The 19438-nt window shown below is 42.3% G+C and overlaps 1 protein-coding gene across 1 annotated transcript in view; it reads right to left on the reverse strand.

Moving 5' to 3' along the window:
* Positions 1–8164: 8164 nt before the first annotated feature.
* Positions 8165–19438, reverse strand: part of TTC21A (tetratricopeptide repeat domain 21A) — a gene marked incomplete at its 5' end in the record, with an annotated part of 73311 nt that continues 62037 nt past the window's right edge. Inside the window, 6 exons of the mRNA XM_034763854.1 lie at positions 8165–9621; positions 9706–9773; positions 12056–12176; positions 12819–13043; positions 15155–15350; positions 15882–16081. Of these exons, the coding sequence (XP_034619745.1) occupies positions 9544–9621; positions 9706–9773; positions 12056–12176; positions 12819–13043; positions 15155–15350; positions 15882–16081 (888 nt within the window). The remainder of the gene's footprint in view (positions 9622–9705; positions 9774–12055; positions 12177–12818; positions 13044–15154; positions 15351–15881; positions 16082–19438) is intronic.

Here is a 19438-nt window from a genome sequence, read left to right on the forward strand (position 1 = left end):
TAGAGGGGGGGAATGATAACCATTTAATGACACAGCACAAGGTTACATAAACACTTCCACACCTGCAAAATTCCCATGGACTTGAAAAAATAATGATATATTTAGTGGATACTCAAGTTATGAGCCCAGGGAAAAATTATGCCAGCATGGCATAATATTAAATATTAATACCTTACCTGTACATATTGCATTTAATCCCAAAATTCTTTGGAAATTAGCAGCCAAATTCTTCTCCCACCTACACCTGTGCAACATCAATTAAACCAATGGGTTTGCATTCATGTAAATGAGAGAACTTGGCTCTTCCACTGTTAATGGCACTTCACCCACTATTGAGATGCAGTCGCCAATAGGATGAATCTTAACAATTGTATAACAGCATGCATAAATACAACAGTTTAGTACAGGAAGTGAAGAACATAGGAATTGCCATCCAGGATCACACCAGAAGTCCGTATAGTCTCATAACTTATCTCTGACAGTGGCCAGCAGAAGATGTTTCAAAGGAAGGGGCAAGAAACCCCATAATAGAATAACCTGCTCACAGGAAAGTTTCTTTCTAATCCCAATCAGTTAGTGGTTGTTTGGGGCCTTGAAGCATGAGGGTTTATATCCCTTAGGAATGATTTTACCCCATGGAATGTAGCTGTGGATGTTATCATAGAAGAATACAATTTCCATTAGAAACTGCAGTGGGGAGTTAAAAAGGTGGAATGAAATCACCTGGCCTGTGTTGTAAATAAAGAGGGTTCAAAAGTAAAGTCTATCCAAACAGTCTTGAATGCCAAGGTCACTCAGATTTGAATTAATAGATCTATGAACCTATTTTTTCAGTTCCATTTTAAATGTAGCTGAAATCTCTTGTGAGCAGCCATTCTCACAGGATTTTAACTCAAGTTAGCTTCTCAGAGGATTTCCACCAACCAGGATGGTAGAAATCGTGCAAGACCATTTGGCCTTATAATAAGTCTGCCATTTTGGACCAGTTTGTTAGGTTTTGGTGGCAGCACATTTGCACCATAGGCATGCGCATGGGGTGTGCCATGTGTGCCCCGGCACACCCTAATGCCCTGAGCTCCGGCTGGGAAGGCTGCCCCCCCCCCCCCCCCAGCTGTTTGCCGGGCAGGCTCAAATCAACTGCTTCCTGCCTCCCTGCTCCGGCAGGGGCTGAGTGAGTCTCACATACACACACACAAAAAGCCTTAGGGTTAGGTGTGGGTGGGAGTGCGGGGCTATCAGCAGCAGCACAGCCCCTGCTTGCCTAGGGCTGCCCCGCACTTCTTGGGCTGGTGGCCATGGTGTCCACGTGTATGGCTGCTCCCTGCCAGCCAGGCTCCACTCCGGCCACAGCAGGCAGCAGGTGACCCAAGGGAGCCCAGCTAGGCTAGGGCTGGGTGCAGTGGGAGAAGCTCCAGATACCAGCAGGAGCCATGCGGAGGTGGTGGAAGAGAAGCCCCAGACGGGGCTGGAGCCACGTGGCTGGAGGGAGTGGGGGTGGAGGAGAAGCCCGGACCCCGGCAGGAGCTGCACTTGGGGGAGAAGCCCAGACCCCGGCAGAAGCTGCACTGGGCGGGGGGAGAAGCGCAGACCCTGGCAGGAGCCGCACTGGGGTGGGAGCGGAGGAGCCACACTGGGGCAGGGAGGAGAAGCCCTGGACCCTGGCAGAAGATGTGAGGTTGAAGTCCCCATCTCGGGAGCCCCAGCCACCCTAGTGGCAAAAGTTGCAGGGCTGAAGCCCTGACCCCACTCTGTGTGGAGCTGGCCTGAGCCCCTCTGTCTCCCATCCCACCTGTGGAGTTGGAGCTGCATGCTTCTGCGGGGCAGTGTTTGGCTCCGTGGGGAGGCTAGGACTCTCATCTCATGGTAAGAGGTCCAGGGCCAGGGGGGTTGGATAAGGGGTGGGGGCAGTCAGGGGACAGGGAGCAGGGTGGGTTGGATAGGGGGTGGAATCCCAGGGGGGGGTGGTGGTTAGGGGCAGGGGGTCTCTGGACGGGGCAGTCAGGGAGCAGGGGGGGTTGGATGGGGCATGGGAGTCCCCCTGACAGACGGTGGATAGGGGTCAGGGCAGTCAGGGGACAGGGAGCAAGAAAGGTCCTGGGGGGACAATTGGGAGGGGGGTCTTTGGAGGCAGTGGTCAGGGGACAAGGAGCTGGGGGGATTGGATGCATCAGGAGTTCTGCGGGGGCTGTCAGGAGGCAGAGGTTGGAGAGGGGTTAGGGGAGGCAGGGAGCAGAGGGGGTTGTATGGGTCAGGAGTTCTGGGGGGGGGCCTGTCAGGGGGTGGGGAGTGGTTGGATAGGCGTGGCAGCCCTGGGGGTCTGTCTAAGGGCAGGGATGTGGATACGGGTCAGGGCAGTCAGGGGACAGGTAGGGGGTAGGGTCCAAGGGGGGCAGTCAGGGGACAAGGCGCAGGGAGGCTTAGATGGGGGAGGGGTTCTGGGGGGCAGTTAAGGGCAGGGGTCCCAGGAGGTGGTAGTCAGGGGACAAGGAGCAGGGGGAGTTGGGAGTTCTGAAGGGGGCAGTCGGGGGGCGGGAAGTAGGAGGGAGTGGATGGGGGCAGGATGGGGGTGGGACTAGGGCAGGGTGGGGCTCCCTGGGTGCACACCCTAATGAAATGGGCTGCGCACGCCTACGATTTGAACCCTGGTCCTGACACAGCCGTGCATTTGAAAGCCATTCTAACATCTCCTTGATTACACCTTGCCACATATTCTTCTAACAGTAAAGATGAATCCATCTAATTTTCTGGCATTTATAAAGGATCCATCTTGACAGTATTTGAGAGTCTAGTCAGAGTAATAGTATAAGACATTAGTTAAATGTGATCTAGGGCCTAGCCCTTGCAGAAGTGTGTAGTGGGGGACAGAGCAAGGAACCTGCCTCCCACATTGCATGCTCATGGAAGGGGAAATGGCAGTCCCTGTACTTGGGGTGGGGGAAATGCTGGGACTCATCTGATGATGTACCCTATAGGGTACACCTAGCCTCAAAGGGAACGAGGCAAGGGCAGCCTTTATCGTACTGCAGTGGCCCACAGAGAGAGAGACTCAGGCTTTGTCTGCACTGGCAACTGAACGACAAAACTTTTGTCATTCAGAGTTGTTAAAAAAACACATCCCCAAAAGACAAAATTTTTGTTGACAAAAAGTGCCAGTGCGAACAGAGCTTTGTCAGCCGGAGCACTCTCCTGCCGACAAAGCTACCACCGCTCATTGGGGGTGGTTGTTTTTTGTCGTTGGGAGAGCTCTCTCTTGCCGACAAACAGCAGCTACACTGTGCGCTATTTAGCGGCACGGCTGTAGCGGCACAGCCATGTTGCTAAAAGGTGCATAGTGTAGACAAAGCCTCAGACACTGAGTAGCAGCCAACACATTCCCTAGGCACACAGAAGAGCTTGGAGTGTTACCTCTTGGGCGCTGCAACTCCACACCCCTCTCTATTGAGGTCTGTCCCTTAAGAGCCAGTTCCACGAAAGCTTATGCTCAAATAAATGTGTTAGTCTCTAAGGTGCCACAAGTACTCCTGTTCTTTTTGCGGATACAGACTAACACGGCTGCTACTCTGAAATCTGCAGTAAATAGGAGTCTTTCCATTGACTTCACTGATCTCTGGATCAGGCCCTAACGGCACAATCTAGCCCATAAGGAAGTGTTAATGAAACAAATGCTAGAACATACCTATTGCCGTATAAGTAGAATCCACTGATTCGTCTTGTCCGGATCCTGTCACCAGCACTGGCATACACCAGCTGCTTTAGAAGAAGCCTTTGAAGATTTCACATTACACTTCAGCAGTGGGAGCTTCTTTAAATTGTTAAAAAATAGGTTTGTTTTCTCCCCCTATAGCACAGTTCAGTTTTAGCTTCTCTCTCTTTCTCAGTCAGAAACGGACCTTCTGGCCAAAATAGTCTCTTCACAAACTTCCACTTAATTCATAGGCGCTGACTTTTTTTTTTTTTTTTTGCCAGTAGGTGCTTTTGAAGAGGTGTGTGTGCGTGTTTGGGGGGCCGGGGTGTCACTGTGCCAGTTTTGTGGGGAGGCTATTTTCAACATATTTATACACGTCTTTCATATTCTAGTTATTGAATGTGTCTATCATTGGTGTCTTTCCTATTTCAATAATGATTCAATTGTTATGAACTACATAATTACTAGGGCTGTCAATTAATCACAATTAAAAAATTAATAATGATTAAAAATATAATTGTGATTAATTGTGGTTTTAATCACACTGTTAAACAATAGAATACCAATTGAAACTTATTAAATATTTTGGATGTTTTTCTACATTTTCATATATATTGTATTGTGTTGTAACTGAAATCAAAGTATCAGAGGGGTAGCCGTGTTAGTCTGAATCTGTAAAAAGCAACAGAGGGTCCTGTGGCACCTTTGAGACTAACAGAAGTACCTGGGAGCATAAGCTTTCGTGGGTAAGAACCTCACTTCTTCAGATGCAATACTCTGTTGCTGAAATCAAAGTGTATATTATTTTTTATTACAAATATTTGCACTATAAAATTATAAACAAAATAGTATTTTTCAATTCACCTCATTCAAGTACTGTAGTGCAGTCTCTTTGTTGTGAAAGTGCAACTTACAAATGTACTTACAAATGTATATATTTTTTGTTACATAACTGCACTCAAAAACAAAATAACGTGCATTATTTTATTTTTGAATGCATGTTTTTTGTACATAATTCTACATTTGTAAATTCAACTTTCATGATAAAGAGATTGCACTACAGTATTTGTATTGGATGAATTGAAAAATAGTATATATATATTTTTTTTACAGTGCAAATACTTGTAATCAAACATAAAGTGAGCACTGTACACTTTGTGTTCTGTGTTGTAGTTTTGTATCATCTGCAACCTTTGCCACTTCACTGCTTACCCCTTTTTGCAGATCATTTATGAATATGTTGAACAAGCTCTGCTCCCAGACCAGTACAAGCCCCTCAGGGGACACCACTATTTCCTTCTCTCCATTCTGAAAATGGACCATTTATTCTTTGAACTGGAGTGCCAGGGAAAGCTTTCAGGATCATCTAACGATTCTCAATTTAGTTTAATGACAAGCCTTTTGTTATCTTAATCCCCCTGCCTCTGTTTATAAAGAAACTCCCTGCCCCAAGGGCAGAAGTTGTTAGCAGCACAGAACTCATCACATACCACACTCAAGTTCTGGCTCCTGGGTGTTGAGCACACACTATTCCTCCCCTCCCCCCCATGGGTGCTTGAGCCCTGGAGCACCCACAGAGTCAGCGCCTATGAATGAATTCATCATTTTTGTTAGGCCTGGCAAGCTCACTTAGTTTCTGTTGCTAATTTGCGATTCCAAAGGCTATTGCTTGTTCCTAGGGTTGAAAAATACTGTTGTTTGTATATTTTGCTTTGGAACAGCATGCCAGTTAGCTTGTTTGTCTATAATCTGTACTTTACAGTAATACACAGGGTATCATATTCATTTTGCAGCTGGATTGCTTTGATGTAATGTCATGTTGTAATACCAAAGGAGAAATAAATTACACCGATGATGAACTACAGCTGTGTGCAGCATTCCTCTGCTTTAGCTGTTTTAGGGTAGAGCTCTTGAAGGACTGTCTGATTTCTGTTCTGTGCTATACTTGCTGGCCTTGTGAAAAAAATGAATCTTGAGGAAGTATCTGAATAAAGAGAGGAGGTGGAGCTAATGCACTAGGAAATTTGCTCTATGCACAGGCGGTTTGTGACACATGGCTAGAAAGGGTTAAACATCCGGCAAAATAAATAACCCTCCAAAGACGTGGGGAGATAGTGTTTGTGTTTCTGTGTATTTACATATGTATGAGTAGGATGGACAATGTAATCAACAGTCCCTGGCTATGCTGTATTCTGATAATTCAGAGGTCAAAAGAACATCCTAGCATGTAAATGAATTGTAAACATGGGATATCTCAGTATTCATCTCTCTTTGAAATGTACTTGGAATGGTGGAGGAACAAGCAAATGGCCATATGTTACTTTGTATTGCTAAGTACTGGTGATGGATCTCCTTCAAAGTCATCCCAATGACCTTTTGTTCCCTGAGGCATTCCAACTTGTCAAAAGACATGAAATTATATAAAAGATCCTTTGGTCCTGATTCTGTCATCTCAGGTCTGCTTAGACTTCATCAGGGGAAGTTTGAGTCGCAACACTGAAGTCCCAGTTAAGCTGGTATGCCCTGAATATGACATTTGGACATTGGACTATGACCTATGAACTGAATTCTAAAGGAACTCTTTGCAACTACAAAGCTCACCATCTCTGCTGTGAATCTGAACCTCAATGAATTGAACTCATGTCTGTATGTATATTGATCTTTTAACCATACTCTCTCCCTTTTGTTTTTTAATACATTTTAGTTTAGTTAATAAGAACTGGCTGTAGTATGTATTTGGGTAAGATCTGAAACATTCATTAACCTGGGAGGTAATGTGTCCGATCCTTTGGGATTGGTAGAACCTTTTATTTTATATGATGAAATAAGATTTACAGAAATTTTCACCATATTTGACGTGGCTGGATCACTTTAAGGGAACTATGTTGTTTGGACTTCTGAGTAACCAGTGAGATAATAAAGAAGCTGCTTTATGCTGGCTTGGTAAATCTAAGTATTGGAATATCCACCAGCTTTTTGGGTTTGGCTGCCCCATTCTTTGCAGTTCACCTTAATTGAGTGACCACAGCTAGCTCCCCACTAGGACCCCGGTAACAGGGTTGCATGGAAGAAGTTATAAAGTCAATAATGGGAGAAGGAAAAAAAGCCTGGAGACTGGTGTCACTGGCAGAATGAAGGGGTTGAAGGGGAATGTGAAAGATTGTTTATTTGTATTGTATTGTAGTCAAGCCTACGGGCTCCAAACAGAGACCAGAGCCCCACAGGACTAATTGCTGTAAAAACAAGTAGTAAGAACCCAATCCTGGCCCCCAAGAGTTCACAATCTAGATGCAGCAAGTGGGTGAAACTCAAAGTAGGATGAATGTGGCTGGAAAAGAGAAGTAAAACAAAAACATTTTGCATAGGAAGCAGTAGACTTAGCTCGCCACCTGCCTAGCCATTATGAGCTATAAGATGTAGGCTAAGGAAGAGGATTATTCATTGAAGAATTAAGTTGAAGAACTAGTAGCTTTTCTAGACATCTACAGAGAGCTAAGCAATCTCAGTCTTCTCTTCCATCACACACTAAGGCTCCAATAAAACCTGGAATTGATTTTCTGGGGAATGTCTCTACTTCACTACTGCCAAATTCATGGCCAGGAATATTGAGAAGACATTTCCAGGGCATCACAAGTTCCATGCTATCAAATTCTACTCATCAAAATATAGACCATGACTTATGCAATACTGTAAATACTAGCCTTGGGTGAACACAATAGAGTTTGAGCTTTTGTAAGTCTTGAACAATTTGTTTGCAAAGATTCAGAAAACCAAAGTTGAAGTTTAATATATCTACAGTAGATAAGATGAATGATTTCATGATAACTACACTGTAGTTTTGATATTTGTATGTGCCACAAAGTCCTATTCATTTACTAAACTATATTTACAGTACAGTTACAATGTGCATGAAAAATAACTTCATTGTAGTTACTGTGTATAATTCAACACATAATTCTTAGTTGAAATTTACCAACATTATGAACCATTTTTTGTCAATTACATGAATTTCTTAGTAGATATAGTGTATTGGTACTTAATCTATAATTAGAGAGAAGTTCAGACCAAAACCTTGAATCCAAAAATAGTCCCAGATCTTGGGAAACCTCACATCCAACTCCAATAATCACAGAAAACCTCTCAATATAAAATGAACAGAACAAAAAGTCTGAATTTGAACTTTGCAGTTCAGACTCTTCTCTATGTTGCAGAGAAAGCTTTGTTTCCTCTCCTTTATGGCTCCAACTCAGTAAAGCATCGCTATTCAAGATAGCACTTAAAACACATACTTACCTTTAACCATGTGCTAAAATTAAACATGTGCTTAAATGTTGTCCTGATAGGGATGAACTTAAATACATGCTTAAGTGCTTTCCTAAATCAGATCCAGAATTATGTATTAGTGAGAGAAGATCCCTGCCAAAAGCTAGACTTACGTAAGTAACCTACATTTGGCATTTCATTTTTCATTCGAGTTTCTTTCTCTGCACCCTCTTCGCACAGTCTCATCTAAGTGGAATGCAAACTCACAATCACTCAAGCTTGATTTGAACTTTCAAAGTCAATATTAAAGTTGGCTCAAAATTAGGCAAGATGAGTATGTCCACCTCTAACAGAACCCCATAACTACATAAGCAAAAAGAGTTTGTTGATACATAATAATGAAGACAAACAAAACTTTAATCAATTTCATTTACTTTATATATTGGTCTCAATCATCAATAAACAAAGGAAAAGGGACAAATTACTTTTCCTTGCCCTGCCTTCTGCTTTTGTTATTGGAGAATGAATTATTTATTTCAATATAACTGCTCTGAATTGTTTGATTATCTGAAGAAGCTGTGAATAAAAATGACATTTCTCTCTCTGTCAGCTAATGCTCCTCCTGAATTAACATAAGTTGTGGAGAAAAATTCTGTTATATCTATATATCTATCTATATCTATATATATATTTCTAAATGAATTCTCAGCAAGTGACTAAAAGAAAGTAAAATCAAATAAATGAATGAAGAAGCTTTAAAAATAAAGTTCAAAATAAAAACCATATAATGCCTCGGGACAGTACTAGTTCATTTATTTTTTTAAAGCATAGATGAATAGATTTTTTTTCAAAAGGATGACTTAGTCTTATTAAATATAAATGTCTAAACCATATTTGTTGATAAGACACTAAAGTGGTGTCTGATCTGAATAACCGGTCATTGGTTAAACACTATAGAGTTAATACATACAGAAATACACACTTCTTTGAAAAGAACTTTAAATATTACATTCACTAGGCAAGTGAGTCCCACAGGCATGCCATAAAGGGAACCTTCCAAACTTTCCTAAACCCTGTACTTAAAATATTTTTACAGTACTTTGATATATTGTAAATTAAATATATTGAGCCTGAGTCCCATTTACAGTAAATCCTCCTTACACCACTCTGGTAGTGTAAAGGGGACTTAAAGTGCATGTAAACATAGTTTAACTCTCACTTTAAGACTCCTTCACTCTAACAGAATGATAGAAAGGGGCCTTATTAAAAATGAGAATCAGGCCCACTCTGTTTTCTTTTAAACTGAATCCTGTAAATAATGTAGATAAGATCAAGAGGATACACTCTTCTGCTGAATTTACAATTCCCCTTTGTCAGTCCATATACACAGTTTAATGGCCAGGCCTGAGTCTTAATAGTTGTTTATTTCCACGTTTTCAGTAGCATACTCTCTGCAAAGAGGCAAGGCTGAGTTTTGTACTAATTAGAATATCTAAAATGCCTAATAATCTTTACTTTAAATATGTTTTTATTTCTAGTGCTCATTGACATATTTCTGATATCAAAGCATTTCATATTATCCAGACTTTTATTTTTTAAGGTTTGAGAGCTGCTTGAGCCTTTTCCAAAATCTCGTCTCTAATTTTTGGGTAACTTGGGCATATCTTCAAAACCTAGTGAAAAAGAAAAGATAGACAGTCAATAAATTAGGCACAAACTATTTCATAATCTAATTAAAAGTTTTCGGTAGAACTTACATCATGACAAACTTCTATTGCCTCCACATATTTCTTATCTTTCAGGTAATTGAAAGCAAGTTTGAAACCTGCAGAAGGGATGGAAAAGATGTGATTTCATTGGATTTGAACACAAAACTACATATAGTCTTAAGACTTAACATTTATTAAATAGCACTTCAGGCAAATAACTCTGATGAACTCGTTAAAATATGATAGAACTGCATCAAAAGAATTTACTTGTAACTTGTGGTGCAAATATTTTCTACAAGGGCATTTTAATTGGATTAATTTGTGTGTGATGTTAGCAAAATGAAAAGTCAGAAGTCCTTAAAAGAAAAATCCCTGATAAGTAGACAGGGTTTATGCACCCTTTGAACCTAACTCAGCTTGCAGTAAAAGACAGTTACCTTTTCCGTAACTGGTGTTCTTCGAGATGTGTTCCTCATGTCCATTCCATGTTAGGTGTGTGTGCTCACCACATGCACCGGTGCTGGAAGCTTTTTCCTCAGTGGTATCCATAGGGGACCAGCTCTGGAGCCCTCTGGAGTGGCACTCACATGCTGCGGTATAAGGGCACCGCCGGCTCCCCACAACTCAGCTCCTTCTTGTTGGAACTCCAACAGCGGGGAAGGAGGGAGGGTTATGGAATGGACATGAGCAACACATCTCGAAGAACACCATTAGGGAAAAGGTAACTGGCTTTTCTTCTTCGAGTGCTTGCTCACATCCATTCTATGTTAGGTGACTCCCAAGCAATACCAATGGAGGTGGGTAGGAGTTCATAGATGTGTAGCTTGTAACACAGCTCTGCCAAACCTACCATCATCTCTGGCTTGCTGGGTGATGGCGTAGTGCGCCGTGAACGTGTGAACCAAAGACCACATTGCGGCTCTGCAAATGTCCCGGATGGGGACATGTGCCAGGAAGGCCGCCGAGGACGCTTGCGCTCTCTTCGAGTGGGCCTTCACCAGAGGCGGCAGTTGGACCTGCGCCAACTCATAACAGATCCGGCTGCAGGAGGTGATTCAGTTAGCGATCCTCTGAGAAGACATCGAAAGGCCCTTCATCCTGTCTCCTGTCGCGATGAAGAGCTGCATCGACCTACGAAAGGGCTTAGTGCACTCCAGGTAAAATGCCAAGGCATGTCGGATATCCAAGGCATGCAACCACCTCTCCTCTCTGATCTTCTGCAGCTTAGGACAGAACATCAGGAGGAAGAAGTCCTGATTGACATGGAAGGAAGACACCACCTTCAGCAGGAAGGCCGGATGGGGTCTCAACTGTACAGAAGACTATACATGACGGTTCCGAGGTCAGGGCTTTAATCTCCGACACTCGTCTAGCCGATGTCACTGCCACAAGGAAGGCAACTTTCCACGAAAGGTGGGAAAGGGAACAAGAGCTCAAGGGTTCCAAGGACGGACCCGTGAGTCTAGAGAGAACCAGACTGAGGTCCCATTGTGGGACAGGATCCCTAACGGGAGGGAAGAGCCTTTCAAGGCCCTTCAGGAACCTGACTGACATCTCATGCGGGAACACTGATTTACCCAGGATTGGCGGCTGAAAAGCTGAGATGGCAGCTAGATGAACTTTGATAGAAGAGAGGGCCACGCCCTGATTCTTCAGAAGGAGCAGATATTCCAAAATGGACTGCAGAGAAGAGCGCGTTGGGGAGACACTATGCTCAGATGCAGAGTGGGAGAACCTTGTCCACTACGCCAGGTAAGTCACTCTAGTGGAGGGTTTGCTACTTTCTACTGCCACACCTCCCTGGAGCAAGCTTGTTCCTCTGGGTTCAACCATGCAGCATCCACGCCGTGAGGTGGAGGGAGGCGAGGTTGGGGTGCAGGAGGTGACCGTGATCTTGCGAGAGAAGGTCCGGGTGGTTGGGCAGAAGCCACAGGGGGGCTACTGCCAGATCCAAGAGCAGTCCAGGATCTGGCCCAAAGTGTATAACATTCATTAGTCATATGCAGTAGGTCTGGAAACCAAGACGGATTCTTCCTTTCAGTCTTTCAGCTTATAAGAAATCTTTTCCAAATATGCTAATACCTCCATCTCTACAGAGATCTCTTCTGCACTCCTCTACATGCAACTATTTTGTACTTGGCCCTTCTGCAAATTTTCACTTTTCTTACACTATTATGCAATCTTAAAATTAGCTGTCAATAAACTCTTAGCAGCATTCTGGATCAAATACTGCTCTTAGTTACACCTCTGTAACAGCACGATCTTTAGATTGGTTGCATAGGTGTAACTGGGGGCAGAAGCATCTATTACATCATCACAATTTGTTACACTTTCAGGAATAAATGTGCTGGATGATATTCAGTGGAACTTGAGCTCGAACAGTACTTTCTCAACTCACCGACAGCAGGGTTTGCTTGATTACTGTATTTCCAAGCTAATTCATAATTAGTTGCAGCATCCTTATAGGCCTGTTCTTTCTCCATGATAAAACCCATATATTCATAAGCTTTTGAACAAGACTAAAAAAACAAAACCACAAAATGTTACATCATTATTGAGAATACTTAGCAAACCCAAATGTCATGACATCATTGATCTTTCATATCTTAGTGAATTTAAATTGTGATCAAGATTGTAAATACAGGAGCTCAAATTCTATTTTCCAATTAAATATAAATGTAAAATTCACTGTTTCCTCTCTCTGGTTTTCTTATTAAATGTATAGCTTGATGTTTTATTCTCAAGATAATAATAAGATGTGTACTAAAACACAGAATGCGCAACAGGACCAAGTTAACATTACCGTTGTGAGCTTAACTTTTGCATTTCCTGGCTTTTTGTAATTTTAAATGTGCAACCTTAACGTTGCATTAAGTGTGTGTGTGTGTGTTTAGGGTCACAATAGTAAAATCAATAATGAAACTCTCACCAATTTCAATGTGATGAAGATTTTGCCATTAACTATCATTAACTGAATTATTATTATCCACTACCTAATTTTATTGTAAATCAGGTTCTAAATTATAGCTGCTCCTTATAGCTGTTACTTTTGGGGTTATTGTAAATGGCTATTAATGAAAAACTCTATTTGTGTTCCTAACTGGTCACAATGTTTTCTGACCTTTCAAGATCTCCTTGTAAACACCTCCTTTTCCTCTCACCTTATTGTATTGTAAGCAGCGTTTCAGTTGTTCAGTTGCAAGATCGTACTTTCCGCTTTTGCAGTATATGTCAGACAATAACATCCAACTTTTTTCTAATTCTTCAGCATCAGATAAAGTCCAGTTAGCTTTGGCTAACCGCTTTAGCTGGGTTCTGGCCTTGGGAGTCTGTTTCAGAATCATATAGGCTTGGGCCATTGCCAAAATAGCTGGAACGCTTTCCCTCTAAGAAATAAAAGCATAAATACGATTGTTTAAACTTTAAGCTCTTTCCATGGTCTAGAAACATTATTGGTTTTATTTTCTTACTTTAAAAGTTAACAACTTTCATTATTGAACCAAATTTCACTTGGATTATTAAAAACAACATGGTGGTCAACAGATTGTTAAATAAACTTTACTATTTTCCTTATGCTATCTAGTCTGTCATAAACAATTAGAGATGACAATCTAATGCCCCCATCTTGCAACTGAATCCATTCAGACAGACCATTATGATCACACAGTGTAGATGGATCTACAGATGAAAGCATTACATGAGAGTTATTTATTTTATTATTATGATGATTAAGAATGAGAAGCCAATGGGACTCCAAGCACACCCAAGATCCACGTGTGGATCCTATTGTAAAACTGAGGTCCTAGATGTATTGGTATTTGGGGTGACAAGGTAATTGTTAAAAACAAACGACCTCAAATTTAACTATGACATTCTAATATGTTTATAAAGAATGTCCTCTCTCTGTCCCCATGAAAGCACCTAGGATGGGTGTGTACAATCATAAAGCACTGTATAAAACAACCCCTCTCCCCCCACTAATATAATGAAAAACAAACAGAATGGTAAACACAAAAACAGAAAGCTAGGAAGGTAAAAGGAAAATGTTCTACATATAAAGGCCAACAGTGGTCACAATAAAAACAACCTTTGAAAAAGAAGAGTTTTCAGTTTTTTCTTAAAAGTGAGTATAGAAAATACCAAGGGGGAAAACATTCCATATCCCAGGAGGCCATGGTAGCAAACACACAACTGCAAGGATGCAGTCCCTTGGAGCTGGGTGTTGTCGGAGTGTACTAGCACAGTTGTGCAATGCAGTACAGCACAACTGGGACTATCCAATCCTCGACTAGCCAAAGCACTCTGTTAACCAAACCAGGGTCTGGGACTCAATTCTGTCTAGTGCTGAGCATTTTACCTCCTAGTTAGCAAATCATTTATGCCTGTGCTTATCTTTAAGCGTTCATGTAGTCCTCCTGAAGTCAGTAAGAGTACGCATTTGTTTACAATTAAGCATGTCATAAATACACCTCTACCCTGATATAACGCGAACCGATATAACATGAATTCAGATATGACGGGGTAAAGCAGTGCTCTGGGGGAGGTGGGGCTGCGCACTCCGGCGGATCAAAGCAAGTTCGATATAATGTGGTTTCACCTATAACGTGGTAAGATTTTTTGGCTCCCGAGGACAGCATTATATCGGGGTGGAGGTGTACTTCACATGATTAGGACCAAAGTGCTCAGCAACTTGTAGGATCAAACTTCTGTTCCCCAACATTTAGTTGACTACAATGAAAATTCCCTTAATTAACCAAAACCTCAATAATCCAAACTTAATCATGCACTTCATATAATTAAAGCATTCATCAATGAAAATGAAAAAATCTTACCTATTTTCTTTTCATAATATTAAGAATAATTTGATATGACTGATCTCCAGACTATGTTGAAAGTACAATATATATCCTACTCCCACTTATTTCCATTCTGGCAGTAGGAGCTTTGCTACTGAGTACCAGTTGTTGAAAGCCTGTACAATTGTACATCTATTAAGAGGGACTAGCTATTTTCTCACAATTTGCAAAGAAAACATCTCCTTTTGAAAATTTAGTCCATTAAGTTTTCAAAACTCTGGGTAAAATCCTGCCTCTATTGAAGTCAATGGGAAAAACTCTGTTACTTCAATGAGGCTAGGATTTCAACCACTGACTTTGTAGAAAAGGTTCATCCTGAGATCAAAGTACAGTGATGCTGGCAGAATGACAACAAAAAGAAAGCTAAACAGACATTCTACAGCTTCATCTCTATCCTGCTGATGTTGCAGCTTGCAGTTTTCTCTCTTTTACTGATCATCTAACAAGGAAATAACAAAACACACATTGAAACAGTAACACCTTATAATGCCTGTTAAATTAATTTCAAAGCTGTTATCTTAAAATTAAGGAGAAAATGTGTGGCCACTCCATTGAAAATACTCCTAGTAAAAACCAAAATGTTATCTATTAGCATTTTACAACAGAAAGGAACCCTAAGATGAATTGAAGAATTTTCTTACCTCATTTTGGGCCATTTCTACAAATACACTGAGGGCTTTCTCCACATTAATTTTGTCTTTTGTGGCCATCAGACAGCAGTTCTTTAACATCTTCATCTGATTTTGTCCCTCTTGTGAGTGAGGATAAAACTCTTTAAGTAGTTTCTCAGCTGTGTGTATCCCATGTTGCTCAGAGTCTCTCTTCTCTTTTAAGTTACTGTTAAAATTATCATTAAACATCATACATGATGATTCCTAGTGTGTCAAATCCTGTCTAATGATAAAGCAATATCTTTTAATTCTAATAGCACCATATTTAACAGAGGAGATTTGCATTTCTTCTTCTAATACATCATAACTCACACATATTAGATTACAGACCATTGTCCCTTCCAGACCAGAGCGAAAGCACCTTAAACTGCCATTCCCCATGTATCTATTCTGTGTCTAAATACAGGCCTTCAGCCTCCAGGTCTCTCAGTCCAGTACTTTCCACAAGCATTAAATTCGCCTCCTTTCTTTTAAACCCACAAATATGGCAAACGTCTCTATTTTCTGTTAGTGAATATAGTGTAGAGGGCACAGCTGAACTGAAATGCTGTGTTTAGCCTCTCTTTACACATGTAGCGGGGAAAGAAATGACCAGAGCTTTATGTTAGTCTGAGACTTATAATGGAAAATGAATTTGATATTCCATTATGTTTCTCTATTTCAAATTGTTTCCATAAGTGTTGGGTTTCTCTTTTACCTGTCCTCTTCATTGAGGCTTTCAAACACTTCTCCTCCTATTATCTCATGATCAGGATTTAGGCAGATCTGAATCATATTGTTGATGGCTCTCTGGCCCCAGTCACTATCCTTTCGAGCTTTGTTGAAATACTTCAGTGCCTGATTGGGCTTTCCCATGTGCCTGTTTGGAGAGAATATGTAATATGCAGTTGCAGGCGTGTAGGGTGATCATCAATCTTAACAATAACATTTCCATATTTATATACATAAAGCACTAATGAAAAAGCCTTTGTCAGCGTGGAAAAATCTTGGAATATTTGTTATAAGTATAGAACATTTGTACATATGGATTCTATGAAAAATAGGAATAAAAAAGTGCATAATCTGCACCAGATGCTTGTTTAGTTTACTTTATATTGTACTGATCTTCTTGTGTGTATGGATTCTTTTACTGTACTGTATACTAATTCTTATACTTATGGTTCTATGGATGATGATCCTGTTTTCCTGTATCTGTTTGTCTTTTTTTGATATATTAATGTAAAATCAAATTAACTGTACAGAAAGCCACATAAATAGAAAATGTTATATCGGGGTCTCAAATTCCTGGCCTGCGGGCCATCTGCGGCCCACGAACATCCCCAATGTGGCCCGCGGGGCTCCAGCCGTTTTGGGGCCGGCTCTCTCCCTTGGCCCCACCTGCCGCCCCGGGCGCTCCCTCCCCCAAGGCGATTTACAATGGCGTCTGCCTGCTCGCTCCATGTGTTTGCTGGCCCCTCCCTGCAGCCCCAGGGCAGGGATGTGCCTCTGTGCACTGCCCCTGCCCCGAGCGCCCCTGCAGCCAATGGGAAGCTGCAGGGGCGGTGCCTGGGGGCAGCAGCGCATGGAGACCTCCCCCCGCCCACCCCGCCTTGGAGCCCCAGGTAAGCGCTGCACCCTCCGACCCCCTTCCAGAACCTTCTCCCCCTCCCCCTTGCCATGCACCCCCTCATACCCCCAAACTCCCTCCCAGAGGCTGCATCCCTCCTCCCTCTCAGAGCCTGAAACCTCACCCCCTCCTCCTGCACCCCCACCCCCTGCCCCAGCCCAGAGCCTGCACCCAGCACCCAGACTCCATCCCAGAGCCTGGACTCCAGACCCCTTCCCCCACCCAAACTCCCTCCCAGAGCCCAACCTCTCACCCCTTCTGCACCCAAACTCCCTCCCAGAGCCTGCACCCGAATCCCAGAGCCTGCACCCGAATCCCCTACCCCAGACCTCTTCCCTCACTCAAACTCCCTTCCAGAGCCTTAGGCAGGTGGGGGGCAGAGTTTTTGGCGGGGTGGAGTTTTGGGGGGCGGGTTCTGGACGGCATGAGCAACATTATTGGTCCGCTGGGAGGATTTGAGGACTGGAACTGGCCCTAAGGTAAATTGAGTTTGAGACCCCTGTGTTATATGAATACATTATTTAAATGTGGTTGTGGTTTTGTTCTTTGCTAATATTATCAGAGTCTAGCAAAGGCCTCAATTATATAGCAACTGTACCAGACCTAACATGAAGGAAAAGGAAAGTGAAGGAAAGTGAAGTTAAAAGATACTCAAGCCCCAGTTCAAGAAAGTACTTAAGAATGTGCTTAAATGCATTCCTTTTCAGGAAACCACTTAAGTATATGCTTAACTTTAAGCATATATCTCATTGACTTCAGTGGGATTTAAGCATGTATTTAAATGCTTTCCTGAATAGAGGTGCATACTTGAATTGGGGCCTCAGTGAGCATTGCTGGAATCTTGGAAAGCAGCATAGACTATGTACACTTAAAAATGAACAAACAAAAATACCAGAAACAAAAACCTAACAAAAGAAAACACTCCACTGAGCACACAATTCTCCCCCTAGGGAGAGAATGAACCATACGTTACAGATGTTGGTCAATTGTTTCATGATTTTTTCACGGAGGTCACAGAAGTCACAAAATTTGTGACTTCCAGTGACCTCAGTGACCTCAGACCCCAGCGGACGGGAGCTGCAGGGTCCCCCTACTGTCCACAGTGGGAGGACCCCAGAGCTCCCGGCCGCCGCAGGGTTACCCTGGCTGCCACAGGCAGTGGGGGACTCTGGAACTCCAAGCCCTCACAGGTGGTGGGGGCCTTGAAGATCCAAGCAGGCCCCTACAGCTGCCTAGCCATTGTGGGGTGGGGACCCCACAGCTGAGCTCCCCATTTTGTCATCGATATTTTTAGTAAAAGTCACAGACAGGTCACAGGCTTCCGTGAATTTTTCTTTATTGCCTGTGACCTGTCCATGACTTTTCTAAAAATACTTGTGAGAAAATTTTAGCCTTATTTATGCACTACTGGAAGGTGGTCAGATACTACCATGATGAGTGTGCAGTATGAATCTATACAGAATAAAGAACAGAACCTCCTTTGCTGACTGCTGACTGGAATAACTCGTGGGCAGCGTTTATACTTGGGAGGGAATAGTGCACAACAGTTAGTAGGGGCCCTGGCTCATGCCCTATCCTGTTACTGCTGTCCATGATGGTCAAAAAATCTTGAGAGGTAGGTAAGTTCCACCACAATCATGTTAAGAAGCCAAGACCCAGGAACTGAAAATCCTGCACAGACGATATCTACAGAATAAATATTTTTATTCCTTTTTTCCTTTTAGCACCGCAAAGCCATCACAGCTAAGAGTAAGTGAGTTGTGCATTGTATTCCAACTTGTGCATCATCAACAAACTCATTTGTTAAGTTCCAATCAATTACACCTGTGGAACCCCCTTCTGATAATCAGGATGCACACACATATTACTAAGGGTATAATTTGAATACAGTACATTTTCACAAATGAGAACAAGGAACATTTTGGCCTATGGAACCTTTATTATTCATGAGAAGGAAAGAACCCAGCTTGATCGGTCAGATCCCAGATTAAGTCGGCAGGGCTAACAGTTAGTAGAAAAACATCTTTTGACTTGTCCTAGTTTGATACTTGAATCACTGAAACATAGTATATATGGAACCCAGCAATGCCATTTTTAAAGTCACATTTTCAAGCAGAGACAGACTTTAAGGCTTCATTAAGGTAGGCTAACTGCAGCTTTGATTTATCAATCTGTGAAACAGGTAAAATATCTAGCTGAGGTGCTTTGTGGGGCTCATATGTTTGGAAAGTGCTTTGAGTAAGGCATTTGATACGGTCTTAGTAAGGCATTTGATACGGTCTTAGTAAGGCATTTGATACGGTCTTAGTAAGGCATTTGATACGGTCTCGCATGATATTCTTATCGATAAACTAGGCAAATACAAATTAGATGGGGCTACTATAAGGTGGGTGCATAACTGGCTGGATAACCGTACTCAGAGAGTTGTTATTAATGGTTCCCAATCCTGCTGGAAAGGCGTAACGAGTGGGGTTCCGCAGGGGTCTGTTTTGGGACCGGCTCTGTTCAATATCTTCATCAACGACTTAGATATTGGCATAGAAAGTACGCTTATTAAGTTTGCGGATGATACCAAACTGGGAGGGATTGCAACTACTTTGGAGGACAGGGTCATAATTCAAAATGATCTGGACAAATTGGAGAAATGG

Source organism: Trachemys scripta, chromosome 2, assembly GCF_013100865.1.
Source record: "Trachemys scripta elegans isolate TJP31775 chromosome 2, CAS_Tse_1.0, whole genome shotgun sequence".
Classification (NCBI taxonomy): Eukaryota; Metazoa; Chordata; order Testudines; family Emydidae; genus Trachemys; species Trachemys scripta.